Source organism: Suillus clintonianus (assembly GCF_016758775.1).
Source record: "Suillus clintonianus strain FC179 chromosome Unknown DEU56scaffold_20, whole genome shotgun sequence".
Classification (NCBI taxonomy): domain Eukaryota; kingdom Fungi; phylum Basidiomycota; class Agaricomycetes; order Boletales; family Suillaceae; genus Suillus; species Suillus clintonianus.
This window is the reverse complement of record NW_024539244.1, coordinates 37,975-51,016: the sequence shown is the minus strand read 5'-3', so window position 1 is coordinate 51,016 and position 13,042 is coordinate 37,975. Positions and strand designations below refer to the sequence as shown.

General features: G+C 47.9%; 5 protein-coding genes across 5 annotated transcripts; 2 read left to right on the top strand and 3 right to left on the bottom strand.

The window, feature by feature from the left end:
* Positions 1–452: 452 nt before the first annotated feature.
* DEU56DRAFT_754283 (uncharacterized protein) lies at positions 453–2,481 on the bottom strand (the record flags this gene model as incomplete). The annotated part of the gene is made up of 5 exons (XM_041349794.1): positions 453–905; positions 969–1,172; positions 1,226–1,417; positions 1,469–1,690; positions 1,756–2,481. The coding sequence occupies 5 exons, from the start codon at positions 2,479–2,481 to the stop codon at positions 453–455; spliced, it is 1,797 nt and encodes a 598-aa protein (XP_041210605.1).
* Positions 2,482–3,033: 552 nt separating this feature from the next.
* Positions 3,034–4,411, top strand: DEU56DRAFT_790755 (uncharacterized protein). The gene has a single exon (XM_041352624.1). The coding sequence runs from the start codon at positions 3,102–3,104 to the stop codon at positions 4,287–4,289; it is 1,188 nt and encodes a 395-aa protein (XP_041210604.1). The 5' UTR covers positions 3,034–3,101; the 3' UTR covers positions 4,290–4,411.
* Positions 4,412–4,657: 246 nt separating this feature from the next.
* Positions 4,658–7,069, bottom strand: DEU56DRAFT_937863 (cytochrome P450; the record flags this gene model as incomplete). The annotated part of the gene is made up of 13 exons (XM_041358835.1): positions 4,658–5,000; positions 5,050–5,343; positions 5,395–5,571; positions 5,622–5,632; positions 5,686–5,725; positions 5,774–5,832; positions 5,884–6,194; positions 6,245–6,259; positions 6,315–6,385; positions 6,436–6,517; positions 6,573–6,616; positions 6,666–6,735; positions 6,798–7,069. The coding sequence occupies 13 exons, from the start codon at positions 7,067–7,069 to the stop codon at positions 4,848–4,850; spliced, it is 1,599 nt and encodes a 532-aa protein (XP_041210603.1). The 3' UTR covers positions 4,658–4,847.
* Positions 7,070–9,007: 1,938 nt separating this feature from the next.
* Positions 9,008–9,546, top strand: DEU56DRAFT_790738 (uncharacterized protein). The gene has a single exon (XM_041352623.1). The coding sequence runs from the start codon at positions 9,320–9,322 to the stop codon at positions 9,515–9,517; it is 198 nt and encodes a 65-aa protein (XP_041210602.1). The 5' UTR covers positions 9,008–9,319; the 3' UTR covers positions 9,518–9,546.
* An 871-nt stretch (positions 9,547–10,417) lies between these two features.
* On the bottom strand, positions 10,418–12,643 carry DEU56DRAFT_910564 (cytochrome P450; the record flags this gene model as incomplete). The annotated part of the gene is made up of 12 exons (XM_041357185.1): positions 10,418–10,570; positions 10,619–10,912; positions 10,964–11,041; positions 11,192–11,202; positions 11,256–11,295; positions 11,344–11,402; positions 11,454–11,764; positions 11,818–11,832; positions 11,888–11,958; positions 12,009–12,090; positions 12,146–12,189; positions 12,239–12,643. 12 exons carry the CDS (start codon positions 12,641–12,643, stop codon positions 10,418–10,420), a joined length of 1,563 nt encoding a protein of 520 aa, XP_041210601.1.
* Between the last annotated feature and the right edge of the window lie 399 nt (positions 12,644–13,042).

Sequence of the window (13,042 nt, the reverse complement as noted above, 5' to 3'; positions counted from 1 at the left end):
GCAGGACTACCAAGGCAATGGTAAGGGTACAGGGTACAAGATAAGAGATACGAGATAAGACGGCGATCAAGGATGCTGTACAAGAAGGTGATAAGGCGTCATATGGTAGTACATGATAGGAGAAAAGATAGGGGGGCCGGTCCGAAGTATGTTATCGTAACAACGAGGATGTTATTGATGATTTCTATGTAGCGCATTTGTCAATGTCCAGCTGTGGAGACTCAGAGAGTATTGCAACAACGATACACAACTCCCACACCTCATTGACCCTGACTGGATTATCAGTCAGCTGGGAATGACAGTTGTTTCAATTGGTCACGAGAGAACGAAGGCTTGGGCAACTATTGATCTCGCTAAGGTAAATTTTTATTGTTGAACTCATGGGACGTTGACGAGAATTAATATTAATCTAGTGATCGTTATGCTAACAGCGCGTTACACCCGCATCCTCCTCAGTTTTCGTCGCCCCTGCTTTCATCTCCCCTGCTCTCGTCTCCCCCGCTTTCGTCTCCCCCATTGTCCTGTCTCAGGTGCCACTCCTCAAGCTCTTGCAAATATGTATAGTCCTCCTTAATCACGTCGTCGTCTTGGAGGGCAGTCCAGAATCCCTCTAACCATGGAACTCCGTCAAGTGTCTTCATCTCTGGATGATTTTTCCTCCAGTGCTTCGCAACCATATTCTTGAATGGCAGGTTATTTTTTGCAGACAGTGGTGCGTCCTCATCCATCTGGCTGGGGCTGATATCAAAGATCTTCTTCACATAGACTTTTGTCCTGGTACTCCCTTCCGTGGTTTTGCGGCGCTTCGTTGGACGCGAGGTACTGGCATTGACAGCTGGTTCATGCTCGTCAGCGTCATACTTCTTCATATGTCGGAGGGTGAGGAATCGCAAAAATGCGACGTACTGCCAGTGATTAATATCGAGTGAGTACAATTATGTTCGCAGTTCCGACAATATGATGCTTACGTCTGGAGAATGCCATTGCAATCCCACAGCCATTTTCGCAGCATTCCCTGCTCCCGACATCGTCCTCCTATTCTTACTATCCTCACTCAGGTCTCCGCTGGTCAAGATATCTGACGCGTAATTAGTGTCGATCATTGCGACCGCACCCAAGTTTCCTGTCTCTTTCTCAAAGGCCACTGTGGCTTCACGACGGTTCCTAGTGACCTGTTTTATATGGTGGGTCAACTGATTATAGCATTAGAATGCACAATACTTACTGTGACACGCTGTCCCCTCTGACGCCCGCTAGTCTTCTTGCGATTAGCCTTTTCAATCTTTGACAGATCAGTACGAGTCACGGCCTGTTTGTGTACATTGCGGAAGTAGTCTTTGGTGCATAGCGTGATGGTTTCCTTATCGAAGTCGTCGTCAGGAATGTCATTCTTTAACGCAGGATTTTCACGGCGGATCTACAAAATATGATTATGTGAGTACTACCAACTCTGAGGACTTTCTCTTACCCTCTCATTGTTGTAGACCCGCTCTATGACTTCCTTTATGAACTTAGTGTTTACTTCATCGTCAACGTGGCCAATCCAGTTTGGGTGCCAAGTCTTCGCTTCATCATCTTCCCCAGTCTTGTAAGCTTCACCGCTCTCTAATGGCTTTACACGTGTTAACGCATCTGCTCGTTTATTCCTCCCCAAGGACGACTCAATGCCGCAAAGGTCAGCAAACATCGGCTGTATCAAACGCTTCACAACGACTAGTGAGTTTCTTTTACATGTGGTTGTCTCTGAATGCTTACTTTTAATGCAGGGTGTTCATTCGAAACATGCTTACTGGCCGCCTTCTTTTGTGCCGGCTTCTCAGCCAAGCTCTTGAGAGCATCATCATGTTCGTCAACATGCGAGGTGAGAGCTTCATGTGTACTGGTCAGCTTCTCGTGGGCGACTGACATCTGTGCATTATCGAGGCAGATTTGTTGACTTATGTTCAACAAGTGTTCATTCGACTCTGTCAGTCTGGCGACTTCAGAGACGAGGTGTGCAACGGTCGCATTGAGATCCCGAACTTGATCTTCAAGTGTATTTGGAACGTGCTGGTAAGGATCCATTCGCAATGGTGCTCCTTGTTGAGGCTGATGGAATGAGTAGATTTGCTGGTAGCCCCCCTCACGAGAACCACTCGGAGCCTGTGATTGTGACCGTGATGATGGCTCGCTGCCTGTGAATGGGGTGTGTGAGTTATGGCCATGGTACGGTGTTTCGTGTTGAGGGCCCCTCATCAGCAGCGCTGGTGTTTGTTGGCCTAAATCCTGTTGTAAACCGCCCGAAAAAAACTCGTCGACCTGCGGCAGCATGTGGTTACCAGGGAATAGTGGCGATGGACGAGGTGCTGGTCTGCGGTAAGCTTCTGTGATTTGCTGTTGACCGCTATCCTGATCATAGCCCCCAGTACTAGTGTTTTCACCTGGAATCATGACTGCACCACTAGGGCGACGCTGAGAGCTATGTTGATTATTAGCAAACATTGGGCGCTAGAAGGAGGGGAAGGAGGGAAGGGATTCATTACCTGGGGTGGCCTGCGATGGGGAGCGCAGATCCCTAGGAAGTACCATAGAAGACACGACTGTAACCCTACATTAATCAGACTTCTTTTTATCTATCATTCAGAAGCAAACCAGCCTCGCTTGCCCTAATAACCAGATGCAAAGCAGACAGCAGACCTAACATTTCAGATGTGATTTAATGTCGGGTTAGATGTGGGGGCAGCTATCCAGCACAAGCCCACATTGCCTAACCCCCCTCGGGATTTGCTCTCAAACGGTCACCATTCTCCACTTTAACCGGAGGGGATTCGCACATTTGCCATTCTCTGGTTATAGTCTATTTATTGTCACTAATTCTACGTCAACCCTATCGGGTTATTTTGTCGTTTCCCCAGTGACTATTAAATTTGAACAGCATCTGACCGAGTACAAGCGCGGTGGTCCTGCCATATGAAAGTGAGGTTATCATTACAAATAATTTTTCAAGCTAACTTATTATCTATTTTATTTTATTTTATTAGATCTTTCGTTTCTCAAGGTTCAAAGTCTTCCCTATCCAGACCATATACAAGGAAGACAGTCGTTCCTTCTTGTGTGTAACAATGCAGCAACATACGAAAGGTGCCATGATCGAGATGAGCGATAAATTCTCACTCGTCGAAACCAGTCAGGATCCCATAATTTCACCTTCACCTCGTCTACCAGCCGAGATCCTGTCTCTGATCCTGTCTAGGATTTTACCCTCGTCGGTCAAATTATGGACTACCCACTTGTTGAGGGATTTCATACATGTCCTGCTCAGCTGCTGTCTTGTATCAAAAGCCTGGTGCGGGCCTGCAAGGGAAATGCTGTATAAATCTATTCGACTGTCTCAGCTCGAATCCCTTTACCTACTTCTGCGCACCGTGCGCAGCGAGAGCTTCGGTGGCCATTGCCCTGCTTTTGCCCTCCATTTCAGGCCTTCGTTTCCGGATTTCGCTCTCATAAAGGATATCAGGAAATTCGCGACACTCGCTGGAGAGATTGTCGTCTGCTGCCCGAAACTTCTTTTCCTGACAGGAGATTGTGGTCTCCTGGACTTCACCAGCACCATGTCCTATCCTAGGTACCCATTTTTGACGTACCTCAAAGTATCTGAGCAGAACCTCAAATTCCTTGCCCCTCTCCTACCTCATCTATGCAATCTCAAGTCCTTCGAGATGCTTCAGAGCTGCGGTGATAGCGATATGCTGAACGATTGCTTTGAGCCGCCTAGCTTCAAGCTTTCGAAATTATCGATATCTCGGACAAAATTATCTCCTGGCCTGTGCAAATGGCTATTCGCATCCTCTTCCGAAAGTGTTGAGTCCTTGAAGGTGGAGGAAGTAGGCTCGAACCTGCAACACTTGATTGAAGTCATGGGAGGTTCTGTGAGGGAGCTTCACATCAAGAGTATGTTTCATTACGAAACGAAGAGCGACCCAGAATCTATCAAAGTCATATCTGGGTTGGCAGGACTGCGAAGGCTTCGCATTGACGGATGGGATTTCAAAACAGAACATTTGCTCAATTTACAATCATCATTGGAGACATTCGCGTTCTCACCCTATGTCGCGCGTGTACGTGAACTCCGGACCCTGTTGCAGTCGGGTTGGCAGCCCTCCCTACAGTCACTGGACTTGCATTTAGGGCCGTTCTCCAGTCTGGAGTCCTGGGGCGTGCTCGAGCGTGCCTCGCGGCAGTGGCAAGATGAGCTGACGCAGACTTGTGCTGCTCGTGGTATCCAGTTGAACGAGATTTGTCCTACATAATACCTTGGCAAATTGATGTTTGATATTCCCCTCCTCCTTGTCTTTCTTAGTACGATTCGGATACGTCGTTTCTTTACTGAATGTAACACCACAGTCGCGTGCATGAACAGACTACCATACGATTTGCAGATATATGATCCTGAACAGCCATCATGCCTCATGGACAATCCTAACTTCTCATGCTTGCCCCGCATTGTGAAAGTGTATCTATATGCATGCAAAGTCACTTCTTAGTGAAGCGCGGGGTGTCTATAGCTACTAGCTCACAAGTAAACACACGTAGATCTAACCTTCTATCCTATCAGGAATGAGAGGGAACCAATGATTCAAGTCATTGCTTTCGTTCTACGAACTTCTACCACTTCCCGCGGGTGACTCGATTGATTTATTCAGCATTAATTACATTACCAGCCCTTCATGGCATACAGTCTGACATGACAGAACTATTACGATACCAAGCATGCGCACCACATCTGATCTGAATACAATGTACCATCTAAGAGTCCCGGCGGCGAATAAGTGAGGAAAACATAGCAATATTCGAACCTGCGTAGTCAATCACTCATACCGACGAACTTTCAGCGGTACTCCAACACCATCCTCTCCAACAACCCGCGGACGAGGTAAAATCCCCCTCCCAACCTCGACCTTCGTATCCGGTCCATCCCGCATTTCAAACACGAAATTCTTCACCAGAATCAACAAAACCGTCTATATCGCAGTGAGTAACGTCCACACCAGCTTGATTCGTAGCAATCACCTTGAATTCCGCAACTGCAAAATCTTTTCCAAGACACGTCCTTGGGCCGTCGATAAATGTCAGCAGATGCCTGTGACCTTGGACGTCCTTGGCCTTCCCGCTGATGCCCTCTTCAGCCAGCCAACGTTCAGGCTTGAATTCTTTTGCGTCAGGTCCCCAGACTGCCACAGAGCGATTGATCGCCGTGGCTGATATCGTAAAAATTGTCCCCTTCGCTATAGATATACTGTCCGTCATTTTCCCGGACGCGGTGCGCACAGGTTCGCTCAATGGAATAACGTCGTCTGCAGCTGCCTGTATATCTATTGTCAGTGTGTCTATTCGCATGAAGACAGGCGCACTCACAAGACGGATAAACTCGGGTACCGCAGGATGGAGTCGTAGAATTTCATGGACAACTGCATCCAAGTATGGGAGATTGGCCTTTAATTGGTCATATGTCGGATCAGCACCAAACGCAAGCAGTTCTTCTCTGAGTCTCGTTTGGATGTCGGGGTGTTGTGATAGGTGGATCAGCGCCCACTGATGATCACATAAATAGCGGCACAGACGTTATGAGACAGTAGACATACCGTAAGACTGACTGCGAAGGAAGAATTAGCTGATGTGATAACACCATAAGAGAAATCAACTCACTGGATGTCGTCTCATAACCCGCGAGAAGCAAGACCTTCATCTGCAGGACGTTAGCTAGCAAATCATGGCTGTGATACTCTCCACGGACCTGAGCCACTACTTCCTCTTCGGACATATGGAGCTCGGCATCCTGGCTTTCAGATTTGACTGATCGTTGCGTCAATAAAGGGAATACGACGAATCATGAGAAGTGCGTACGCAACAATCCAATGATGGACTTCTCCTCGTCTCTCTCACTCATATTCGCATCCTTTTCCCGGCGACTGCGAACCAACAACTCGTTCGATATTTCTTCCATGGTTGTACTAAGTTTCTTGAACGGCATCGTCCGCTTAGTGGGGATCTTGGTAATGATAAGAAACACTGATGCGAGCAGGATAAAAGCTTGGTTAAGTGCTGAGGCCTGTGAGTTGTTTCCGAAAGTATCAAACGCCTCGGTCACGCTAGCGCGCTTTCCATCGAGCGAGCCAAAATCATGGGAGAAACCAGCGATGCCAATCGTATCCAAACTGGTGTTGTGTCATTTTCGATGCTTGAAGGGCGAAAGTATATCACTCACGCGACGTGATTCATCCTTGAAGTCGTTTCAATGAGGAGTGCGAAATTTTCATGCCAAAAAAGCTACGTACCAGTTTTGAACTTCAATGATAGCATTCCCGTCTTTGCTCGATTCTATAATGGTGTCCCATTTACCTTTGACCTGTAAAGCATCAAGCTCAGTGATGCATGTCTCACATTGTGAATCCGTACCTTGTATGCAGAGTCATAAAACACTGATGTGAGTTTCCGAATGGCTGCATTGCTGAAAGCTGGCGTAAGGGCCTTCCGCTGCCTGTTTCGCAGATAGTCGATCAGTCTCTGGTGCGAGGACAAGAACTGAACAGCACCTTCTGTGGGTTTCACCCTCAGACCATAGTAGCCCTTTGCCGATCTGACAAGATGTATCAGATAGATCAAGTAAGAAGAGGACTTTAACATACTGATGCCTCTGTGAGTGCCAACGCAAGGGGCGTTTTCACATAGGTCCATGTCTCTCGGGCAAAAAATGTGCTATAGCTCTCGGGTCGGACAGTATGATTCTAGTTTGTCCGAGGACGCTCGGAATCATATACGCTACCCCATATTCCTCCGCCCAATGTTCATACATTGTACCGGCATCATGAGATGAGCCGAGGTCGTGCGAAACGCCGTATACCAAGCTGGTACGAGGCGGACCCCGGAGTTGAGTCGTCTTGAATCGCCAGCGAACCACCCCTAGGACTTTGACAAGAGCCCACAGCGCAGCAAATGAACCAGCGAGGTTGAGTGCGCCAACCGAACGTACGGTTGTCCAGAGACTTAGTGGAGAAGGTAAAGCTGGTATAGTGATGGTAGATACGTTCATTGTTGTGTTGGATTCGACATGGGATCAATTAGGAGATTTATAGGCATTGTCTGTGGCAGCGGCAAGAACCACGCAGTTCACCGGCTTCTGTACTGTTGACTGCGGGAGTGATTCCCCGGCACCGGTGTTTATCGTCAGCAGTGCTTATTCATAGAAGCCGAAACGTGTGTCTGAATTGAAATTGTTGCCAACTACTTGGACCTGGACGAACTAATCAGTCTACACGAGTGAAGAAGGTGTCATACGGTGCAAATATTAAGCGGGAGCCCATTCAAGCTTGAAGGTGATAGTCTGGCTGAATATTAGGCAGCCTTACAAGGAGATAAGTCACCTTAAGTTCGCGCCGTGGTGATTCGCAACCCTGGGCCCTGGCTAAGTCCTGGAAAGTTGGAACAGCGCGGGAGAAAATGATATTAAAGGCAGACGGCAAGCAACACCCGTCACTTACAATCCCGTGGGCAACTCGATTCGGCAGAGGTTGAGGCATAAATCCATTCAACTGATAGGTTTTTGGAGTAATATGGCACCCATGGATGGATGGATGTCACCATGGAATAATGTAGAGAGCACACCGTGTCAGTCAAGACAGGGCTGACGGCGGTCCCAGTGCGGGCAAGAGAACCAATCTGGGGGCAGGCGCAGCTCTAGCGTGTGATGTTGACGACTTGGATGACTGGGGCACTATGCACTTGTCAAAGGTTTTTAGACATACACCCGAATCCCGATGATTCCGAGCTAGACATTTGATTATGATGACGGTGATGAACAAGCAATTGCATGTTCTTACGTACATGGCTTCCGAACTTCAGTCTATTATTGATCTTTCCATTTATCATCATCGACGGCAACACGGTGGATTTGCAAAACATCCACTGTCTCTGAATCGCTTTTGAATGAGCACTCCGAGACCACAAGACCCGGAGGACAAGCTCAGGTGATCGGAGAGAGTCGCGATAAATCATTCGGTCAGCATTATGCCATCTCACCTTTACCAGTATTACCAGCTGAAATCCTGGGTCTTATCTTACAACCACGGCGGAAGTAAGGCGAGACCCATATTGATCCTTGGAGGGAGATGGTGAATGTCCTGCTCAGCTGCAGTCTCGTATCAAAAGGTTGGTCCGAGGCTGCAAGAATGAGTATGTACAGGGATAATCCATTGTGCGACTCGCCTCACCTACCGTGTGCGAGAGCTTCAGTGGATATCACCCTGCCCACCGCCTCCATTTCATGTGTCGTGTTCAGTTATGGCTCAGCGACCCGGGTGTACCTGCTTATGCAAAACTCGCCGAAGAGATTGTTGCATGCTCCCCGGAACTTAGGTACCTCGAAGGAGACCCCACATCCCTGAACTTCGCCAGCGACGCGTCTCTTCCTGACTACCCATACTCGAAAAAGCTCAAAAGATATCTATGGAGAACTTCCGTCTCCTTACCCGTCTCCTACCTCGTATATGCAATCCCGAGTCCTTCGAGCTGCGTTGGAGCTACGCTGATGACGATCTGCTGCACCACTTTCCACCACCTGTTTTCAAACTTCAACTATTATTGATATCTCGTTCAGAGCTATCTCCGTCGACTTGTGTGAACAGTGGCTGTTCGCTTCAGTGTCTGGAGTTCTTGATTTTAATTCTACCTCGAAGCGAGCACCAGCCATGGGGTCAGAACTTTGAAGACTCCCGAGTCGTGCAGTGTCGTAGAAGTCAGAATCCGCGAAAGGTCGGGTCGTCCGTCTGTCCATGCCGGCTGAACATCCTGAACGTCCCGGACGAGCTTTCAAAATTTTACTTGATGAAAACCATATAATTACTGCTGCAATTCCCATCACGGACGAGGTTCGCAGCTCGAGCCTTCATATAATTCACGCAATTGACCATTGTTGTATTAGGGAAACGATTCCAGTTACTCAGGTGTTGTGAGCATTGGAACTCCATAAGTTCAAGTTCGAAACATGGCAATAATCTTATTCGTTCTGTAGAGACTGCAGAACTTCAATCTTGTGCTCGATACTGGCTCTTTGAGTTGCAACAACCTCATGCACCTCTTGCGGATCGAATGTACCCGACTGTAACCCCTCACAATCATCGATATACAAGGCTACCTCCTCCCTCCTGGAGATGGATTATGGCTCAGGATCTGCGCGAGGCACTGTCGCTCAAGATAGCGTCACCTTCGGGTCTTTCGAAATGTCTCAGGAACTACGTATGTTGATCAGGGCGACTTAGTCTGGTTCAGACCTAACCTTATTTTGATGATAGTCGCTGTGAGTGACATTACCTCTGGTTTGATTGACGATGGGCTCTTAGGTATCATGGGTCTCGGGTTTGCCTCGATTTCTGCTCTCCAGACTACCCCTTTCTTACAATCCCTGTATAACGGCAACGATCTTTCAGAACCCTTGTTCTCTTCCAACCTCGAACGCCATCTCAACCAATTCTGCCCCGGGTAGTATGCTTATACTCGGGGGAACGAATTCGGGTTTGTACCAGGGCTCCATCGAGTGCTTGAACCTGACCAGTCCGTCAGCTGTTAGCGTCATCATTATGTCGTGAGCCCATCAGCATACTGAATGGTCAATTTGCAGCGGTCGCTGTACAAGGCAAGACGATCACCATTTTGGGCCCAAGTGCCTGACTCCACAGAGCTTGCTGGAGATTGGCAAGGCTTATATGCATTCCGTCAGTATATGTGCGCACACAACACTTTTAGATTGAGAACGAATTCATTCATTCATCTATGGTCTGTCTTTTTATTTATTTTTAATTCCAATTTATGTCCTATGGAGAGATGTACTCTAAGGAGGACAGTACTATCTAGTCTAGGGGGCCCCTAGTGCCCCCAATTCGCATCTCAAAGCGCGTGAATGCCCTTATGGTCTGTCTACCCTGCCAGGGCCAAGCTCTTGGATGTCGGTGCCGCATGTTATCTGGGAGTACATTCGAGAACGCCAGGCCTTAGTGCCATGTAAAACAGTCGGTTTTCTTCGTCAGACGATCGATGAATTGCTGACAAGTTTATCTCTGACCCCACACGCGTAGAAATCACCATCATTGCACCGTGCTGTCTCAAGATCTCAATGATCTTGCTCGCTCGTACCTAAGTAATACCTACAAGAACTAATGGTACAAATTCTTCATTCTTACGCGCCACTTCCCGCGGGAGACTCAATTGATTTATTCAGCATATATAATTACATTACCAGCCATACAGTCTGACATGACAGAACTATTACAATACCAAGCATGCGCACCACATCTAATCTGAATACAACGTGCCATATAGGCGTCCCGGCGGCGTATTTTTGAGGAAAACATAGCAATATACGAACCTGCTAGTGCAGCGTAGTCAATCATTCATACAGACGAACTTTCAAAGGTACTCCAATACCATTCTCTCCGACAACCCGCGGACGAGGTAAAATCCCCCTCCCAAGCTCAACCTTCGTATCCGGTCCATCCCGCATCTCAAACACGAAGCTCTTCACCAGAACCAACAAAACCGCCTGAATCGCAATGAGTAACGTCGACACCAGCTGATTCGTAGCAATCACCTTTAATTCCGCAACTGCAAAATCTTTTCCAAGACACGTCCTTGGGCCGTCAACAAATGTCAGCAGATGCCTGTGACCTTGGACGTCCTTGGCCTTCCCGCCGATGCCCTCTTCAGCCAGCCAACGTTCAGGCTTGAATTCCTTTGCGTCAGGTCCCCAGATGGCCAAAGAGCGATTGATCGATGCAACTGATATCGTAAAAAGTGTCCCCTTCGCTATAGATAGACTGTCCGTCATTTTCCCGGACGCGGTGCGCACAGGTTCGCTCAAGGGAATAACGTCGTCTTCAGCTGCCTGTATATCTAATGTCAGTGTGTCTATTCGCGTGAAGACAGACGCACTCACAAGACGAGCATACTCGGGTACCGCAGGATGGAGTCGTAGAATTTCATGGACAACTGCGTCCAAGTATGGGAGATTGGCCTTCAATTGGTCATATGTCGGATCAGCACCAAACGCGAGCAATTCGTCTCTGAGTCTCGTTTGGACGTCGGGGGTGTTGTGATAGGTAAATCAGCGACCACTGATGATCACATAAATAGCGGCACAGACGTTATGAGACTGTCGACTTACTGTAAGACTGACTGCCAAGGAAAAATCAGCCGATGTGATAACACCGTAAGAGAAATCAACTCACTGGATGTCGTCTCATAACCCGCGAGAAGCAAGACCTTCATCTGCGGGACGTCAGCTTGCAAATCATGGCTGTGATACTGTCCACGGACCTGAGCCATTACTTCCTCTTGGGACATATGAAGCTCGGCATCATCACTTTCAGATTTGACTGATCGTTGCGTCAATAAAGGGAATACGACGAATCGTGAGAAGTGCGTACGCAACAATCCAATGATGGACTTCTCCTCGTCTTTCTCACTCATGATCATATCCTTTTCCCGGCGACTGCGAATCAACAACTCGTTCGATATTTCTCCTATGGTTTTACTGAGTGTCAAGAACAGCTCCGTCCGCTTAGTGGGGATCTTGGTAATGATAGGAAACACTGATGCGAGCAGGATAAAAACTTGGTTAACTGCTGAGGCCTGTGGGTTGTTTCCGAAAGTATCAAACGCCTCGGTCACGCTAGTGTGCTTTCCATCGAGCGAGCCAAAATCATGTGAGAAACCAGCGATGCCAATGATATCCAGACTGATATTGCGTCATTTTCGGGATTTCAATGGCAAAAGAAAATCATCGCGTACGATACATGATTCATCCTTGTAGTTGTTTCGATTAGGAATTCTACTTTGTCAAGCCAAAAAAGCTACGCACCAGTTTTGAACTTCAATGACAGCATTGCCGTCTTTGCTCGATTCTATAATGGTGTCCCATGCACCTTTGGCCTGTAAAGTATCAAGCTCAGTGATGCATGTCTCACATTGTGAATCCGTACCTTGTATGCTGAGTCATAGAACACTGATGTGAGTTTCCGAATGGCTGCATTGCTGAAAGCTGGCGTAAGGGCCTTCCGCTGCCTGGTTCGCAAGTACTCGATCAGTCTCTGGCGCGAGGACAAGAACTGATCAGTACCTTTTGTGCATTTCACCGTCAGACCATAGTAGCCCTTTGCCGATCTGACAAGATGTATCAGATAGATCAAGTAAGAAGAAGACTTTAACACACCGATACCTCTGTAAGTGCCAACGCAAGGGGCGTTTTCACATAGGTCCATGTCTCTCGGGCAAAAAAATGTGCTATAGCTCTCGGGTCACACAGTATGATTTTAGTTTGTCCGAGGACGCTCGGAATCATATACGCTACCCCATATTCCTCCGCCCAATGTTCATACATTGTACCGCTATCAGGAGATGTGCTGAGGTCACGCGAAACGCCGTATACCAAGCTGGTACTAGGCGGACCCCGGAGTTGAGTCGTCTTGAATCGCCAGCGAAGCACCCCTAGGACTTTGACGAAAGCCCACAGTGCAGCAAATGACCCAACGAGATTGAGTGCGCCAAACGACCGTGCGGTCGTCCAGAGACTCAGTGGTGAGGGTATAGCTAGTGTAGAGATGGTAGATGCGTTCATTGTTTTGTTGGATTCGACATAGGATCTATTGGGAGATTTATAGCCATATCTGTGGCAGCGGCAAGACTAGCGTCGCAGTTTGCCGGCTTCTGTTGTCAAAGAACTGTCGACTGCGGGTTGACTGCGGGAGTGTTTCAGCGGCACTGGCGTTTATCGTCAGAGGTGCTTATTCATAGAAGCCGAAATGTGCGTCTGAATTGAAATTGTTGCAAACTACTTGGACCTGGACGAGCTAATCATCAGTCTAGTGACGAGTGAAGGTGTCATACGGTGCAAATGGAGCCCATTCAAGCTTGAAAGTGATAGTCTGGGTGAATATTAGGCAGCCTTAAGAGGAAATTAGTCGCCTTGGGTTCGTGCCGTGATGATGATTCGCAACCCTGGCTAAGGGCCACCAAG

Excerpts from the sequence above, each read along its gene's own strand:
- DEU56DRAFT_790755 (XM_041352624.1), top strand. The coding sequence starts at position 3,102 with ATGCAGCAACATACGAAAGGTGCCATGATCGAGATGAGCGATAAATTC.
- DEU56DRAFT_790738 (XM_041352623.1), top strand. The coding sequence starts at position 9,320 with ATGATAGTCGCTGTGAGTGACATTACCTCTGGTTTGATTGACGATGGG.